The 6,022-nt window shown below is 42.6% G+C and overlaps 1 protein-coding gene across 2 annotated transcripts in view; it reads right to left on the bottom strand.

The window, feature by feature from the left end:
* Window positions 1-4,806, bottom strand: part of il15ra (interleukin 15 receptor subunit alpha) — a 93,673-nt gene extending 88,867 nt beyond the window's left edge. Inside the window, exon 1 of one of the 2 annotated variants that reach the window (XM_043714058.1) lies at window positions 4,496-4,806. In XM_043714058.1, coding sequence (XP_043569993.1) covers window positions 4,496-4,559 — 64 coding nt within the window. In that variant the 5' untranslated portion in view covers window positions 4,560-4,806. The remainder of the gene's footprint in view (window positions 1-4,495) is intronic. The other variant, XM_043714057.1, reaches the window with a different exon arrangement.
* Between the last annotated feature and the right edge of the window lie 1,216 nt (window positions 4,807-6,022).

Here is a 6,022-nt window from a genome sequence, read left to right as displayed (position 1 = left end):
AGCTAGCCTTAACTTAACACCTCATCCAAATGACAGCACCTCCAACAATGCAGTACACACTCAGCACTGTACCGGAGTGTCAGCCGAGATTTTCGTACTCATGATCTCTGAGGTAGCACTCCAGACTCCGACCTCCAGAGTTAGAGGCTGGAATGCTACCCACTTAATAAAAGCAGGCACCAAATAACATGGAGGCGGAATGACAAGGGTTACAGCGATTCTGGTCTGTAAGTAAGATAAGGACACAGGTTTCAACACAGAAATGTAAATGAAAAGAAGCTGGGGTGTGGCTTGAGTCTCAAATAGAGGACACTTATGGAAAGCTGATGAAATGCTTCTTGTATATTGTATTAGATAATGAGCAGTGTATCAAGTGACATCTTCCAATTTGCACATTAGACTTGTTTAGAAACAAACAGCAGTTGTCAGCTATTTGACTCCTCGAGTCTGCTTAACCGTACTGTATCCATGACTGATCTTCTACCTTACTACTCTTCTTTTTCTTGCCCTATCCCCGTCTCTCTTGATTTTGTTTAAGTCTTTTTAAGGAAATAAAGGAAACATATATTTATTTATTTCAGGCTGCATGCAGACATTTTCCAACACCAGCCATAAAGGTTTTGAAACCATTCACCAAAATTAACAAGAGAAAAAGACAAAAGCAATTCTAAAACCAAATCAAGATTAGGAAGGACGTGATTGTAGTCAAATTTTAGTTCTCCCATTATTCCTCACCTGAAGTAGGGTCCGATGCTCTTGATTGGATGTAGTGTTGGCTGGGGTGAGATGTTCTCTTATCAAGGAACTAAGGGAGAGATATTCATTGGAAAAGCTCAGCAGATCTGGCAGCATCTGTGGAGAGAAATCAGAGTTAACGTTTCAGGTCACAAAACATTAACTCTAATTTCTCTCCAGATGCTGCCAGACTTGCTGAGCTTTTCCAGCAATTTCTGTTTTTGTCTCGGATTTACAGTTTGCATTGTTCTTTCGGTTTTTACTGAGAGATAGTCATTGTTCTTTTAGATATGCGGCACAGCCAGTTAGTGAGACTGTTTTGTTGAGCTGCTCTATATAGATCAATGATCAATGGAGTCGTGACCAATATTTAACGCATAACCAAACATATCATCTGACTATTATCACATTTCTTGTTGAGGGGAGGCTGTGCACAACTTGCCTGCCAGATTTCCTATAGTGACCACATTTCAAAAATTTGCTTTACTGGCTGTAAAATACCAAGTATGGAGGTTATGAAAGATGATATACCAGTGTAATCATTCTCTGTACCTTTCTTTGTGAACTGGCATTGATCCTCTGTCCAATGGGATTGCATGTTGAAGTGAAGAATCTAGAATTTCTGACAAAACTCTAGCCCCTGAATATGGAGACAATCTCTTGTATCGGCAATAATCACAGTGTTTTAGAAAGGGAAGAATATAACTGCTGAAAACATCTCTGGCTGCTGTCTGACCACACTGACAGACACAATTTATGATAATTTGAAGATCATGAGAAACACTAACCACACAACCACCAAAGGCGTCATGAGACACTTTAGCTTTACATTCCTCACATTATGAACTGTAGGAATGATCCCGAAGCAAAGTCACAAACTGCCAAAGAGCAGGGAAGTATTTTGTTATCGCAAATTGTAAAATTAATACAATGTTACTGTCTCACAAGTGGATCGCAAGCACATAACAAATCATTATATCAACTGTCCTGAGTTGTAGCAATCAATCATCTCTTAAATATTTCCAGGGCTTCTTTTCCCCCTTACTATTTCATCTGAAAGTTTATTTACATGTACACACCCTGTGTGAAGAATTTCTGCATATCAGTCATAAAATGATATGCAAGCTGCAAACAAATAAAAATTATTACAATTGGTGTTGCTGATCGTGGAGATGGTATTATCGCTATACTGTATGTCTGAAGACCCTGGTAATATTCTGGGACCTGGGTTCAAATCCTGCCACAGCAGATGGTGGAATTTGAATTCAATAAATATTTGGAATTAGGAGTCTAATGATGACCATAAAACTATTGTCAATTGTCAAGAAAATCTCACCTGTCCTTTAGGGAAGGAAACTGACATCCCTTACCTGGTCTGGACTACGTGTGACTGCACACCCACAGTAATATGGTTGACATTTAACTGGGTAACATGATACCCACATCTCGTGAATGAATACAAAAAGCTCTACTTAGCTACATTTCACAGTTTAATTTTCAGTAATATTGTAAGTTAATTTTCACCATGTTCTTACCAGTCTCATATAGTTCTATAAGATAATCTCAGGTTCTCCCTTCTTTGAATGAATTGTCTATTTTCACACCAAAGTCAGAGCTTTGGCAATAGACAATGATATCATTGGTTCTATATTAAATTCATTTGAATAGCTCCACTGTTTCTTCGCAGCCAGAATAAAATGCAACATTCAAGGAACAGTCTGAATAGAGCGCTGTACAAATGAATCATTACCTCGAATTACTTTACAGAAAACATTACCAGGGGCACGTTTTCTTTGAAGTGACTTGGAAACCTATCCCTGTTTAACTGGAACTGGCACTAACTGCTGGAAAGCCATTCTAATAGCTTTGAGAGTGTACCTGCACCACAGAGATTGCAGTGATGCAAGAAGGCAACACAACATCTCCCTCTCAAAAGCAACCACAGATGGGCATTAACTGTGACCGTGACCTTGCATTGCACACTGATATGTTACAAAGTGCAGGACTGTGTACTGAGGGATGCACTAAAGCTTGGGGCAGCTGCTACCAAGGGACAAACCACCGCCTAAGGTCTTTCTGCGGGTCGGCTATGTTTTGAGATGCCCTAATGGCTTTAATGGGAATACAAGTAGTTTCCTTTCATGTTTAGAAAATACCTGCTCTATTACAATTGAATTGAAAGACTAATGAGGAATGTCAAAATTCCTCTGTATTTTCTGCAAGTACAGACAGAACTGTTTTGTGCTGGATGCATTTACTTACAGATAATTTATGAATAAAGTGTTTATTTAAAATAAAACAATTTGTGATGAAAACATCCCCAAGAACAGTAAATTCAGAGTTTTTGAATCCAGTACATTGGTGCATCTTGGAGATCGAGGTATCAGAATGCTGAGTCCTTCCTTCCGAACTGTAAGTCAAGTATTTGTGACTGCCTGCAAATCACCTCCTGACTCCCTAGTGCCTGTCCACCGTCTACAAGGCACAAGTCAGGAGTCTGATGGAATAGATCTCAATTTCCTGGGTGAGTGTAGCTTCAACAATGCACATGAAACTTGACACAATCCAGGACAATGTAGTCCTGATTGGCGCCACATTCACAAATGTTCACTCCCTCCACCACCGATGCTCAGTAGCACCAGTGTGCACTCTCTACAAGATGCACTGCACAAATTCACCAGAGCTCTTTAGACAGCACCTTCCAAACCTACTCCCACTTCTATCTAGAAGGACAAGGGCAGCAGATACATGGGAACACCAGAAAGTTCCCCTCTAAGCCACTCACCACCCTGACTTGGGACTATATCACTGTTCCTTCAGAGTTGCTGGTTCAAAACTCCCTTCCATACACTGGTGTGCATACATTGAATGTGAAGAAAAATATTTTCACCCAGAGGTTGGTCAGAATCTGAAAGTCACTTCCTGTAAGGGTGTAGAGATAGAAAGCCTTATTAGATTGGAGAAGTATTTAGATGTGCACTTGCAATATCTATAACTCTAGACTCCAGCGGTTCAAGGCGGTTGCTCACCACCACATTCTCAAGAGCAAGTAAGCATGGGCAATAAACGCTGGCACAGCCAGCACTGCCCTCATCTCAAAAATAAATGTTTAAGGATCCTCCCCTTCACATCAAGCCTTCCAAAAATATGTTGGTCCTAAATTTGCTCCCTGCCTTTATTGCATTGACCTCTGTCATTTACACTGTGCCTGAGAGAATAATTCCAAACACTCCCTCGGATCTGGTCATGCTTATCCTAGATTAATTTCCCAGGCAGAGTTGCACTTACAAACAAAAATAACTGTGTGACTCTTTGGGAAGAAAGGAACCTCACTGTCCTGAATATTTTGTTGATAAATGAGCAACGACGACAGCTAACCCGAGGTGGTAACCAGATTCTACATGCGAGTCCAAGTTTAGAAATTCCCAAATACGGTACAGAGGCAGGGGAAGGACTTACATTTATAAAGCGCCACCGGTGTCACAGGTACATAGGAAGATAGTGTAGGAAAACGATCAATCCACATTGTGTCACACAGACCAGGGGCCATAATCTCTGTGGGTAAGATTAAAAATCACACTACTTCGGATTATAGTCCAAGCTAGTACTTCTAAATAAACCTGTTGGACTATAACCTGGTGTTGTGTGATTTTTTTAACATTGTCCACCCCTGTCCACCCACCGGCGTTTCCAAGTCCTGAGGATAACAGTAGCGTTGCTCTGTACAGATAGCATTTCATTGCATTTACAATGTGCTTACCTTTAAAAGCAAAGGTTGCCTGAAACATTGACCAGAGCAGAAGCAGCTGCTTAATCCGAGCCATGTGGAAGGGGATCGACAGCAGCAGCTCAGTATCTTCTTCTAATCCCAGGTCGCAGTCCTTCCATCCTCGGGGCCCCTCGCTTCGTCCCCCCTTTTTAAACAGATCTTTTTCAAGGAGATTTTCAGATGATCATTACCCAGGGCCGTCCCCACCAGTCTTACGCTGCGAAGGCAGCTCATGGACATTGTGTAACTTTCGCTTTCAGTTTATATTATCTGTCTTTAAAATCACACCCTCTTCCCGTTAACCCCTGCAACGTGAAGTTCCTAGAAACCCATGAAAAATCGGGTTTTCCAATCCTGAAACCAGGGAGTGGGCAGCTGGAACAGACTCAGGAGCAGAGGGCATGAACAGGAGGTTTGGCCTTCCCACTGATAATGAGTTAAAACGGTTCAGTGGAATGCAGTACTGGGAAATGAACAAGGGCGTTCGGTTTCACCTCACTCTACCCGTACGCCACAATGGACAACAGTATAAACGACAAACATGTGCACACCAAACCGGATTTACTGGACTTTCCCCGTTCAGTTTCCTTATGAACAAGACTCTCAGAAACATGGGATATTCCCTGCTGCAGGGCTCATTTCACCTCCAACCTTCCTGTTAGCAGGAACATTCTGCTGACTTCGACCCCCCACCTCACTGAAGCTCATTTCCTGGCGCTCAGCCCTTAGCCTCCTGCTCTTGTACAGAGCTGAGTGTTGGGGACAAGGTTGTGATTTGGCTGGTCTCTGTGTCTAGGTAAAACAAGGACTGCAGATACTGGAAACCAGATTCTAGATTAGAGTGGTGCTGGAAAAACACAGCAAGTTAAGCAGCATCCGAGGAGCAGGAAAATCGACGTTTCGGGCAAAAGCCCTTCATCAGGAATAGAGGGGTCTCTGCGTCTGTGTGTGTTTGGGTAGGGAACAGAGCCGGGACTCAAGAGGGTAATCTTGACATTGGAATGATGTGGCAGGCAGGACCTGTTCAACAAGCATTCAAAAATGACTTTCCTGCTCCTCGGATGCTGCCTGGCCCTGCTGTGCATTTCTAGATTAGTGTGGTGCTGGAAAAACACAGCAGGTCATGTAGCATCCGAGGAGCAGGAAAATCGACGTTTCGGGCATTTCCAGCACCACACTCTAATCTTAACTCTAATCTCCAGCATCTGCAGTCCTCACTTTCGCCCTGTTCAATGAGCACCAGGTAGAGCCAACTCTAGGACGAGCAGATGTCAGGTAATCCACACAAACCAGAAAGTCAAATGCAGAGAGGCCCTTTACCAGACGATGGATTGGAGAACTATAGAGTCCCTACAGTGTGGAAACAGACCCTTTGGCCCAAGTCCACACTGACTCTCCAAAGAGTAACCCACCCAGTGAGGATTGGAGTTCTTACTCAGACTATTTCTCAGGATATTGTTGGAACATGGACTGTTCCACTCTTAAACCTTGGAGCCATTCTAAGGAATCTGTGCAGGA

Source organism: Chiloscyllium plagiosum, chromosome 23 (assembly GCF_004010195.1).
Source record: "Chiloscyllium plagiosum isolate BGI_BamShark_2017 chromosome 23, ASM401019v2, whole genome shotgun sequence".
In the NCBI taxonomy this organism is placed as follows: Eukaryota; Metazoa; Chordata; class Chondrichthyes; order Orectolobiformes; family Hemiscylliidae; genus Chiloscyllium; species Chiloscyllium plagiosum.
This window is presented reverse-complemented; position numbering and strand designations above follow the sequence as displayed.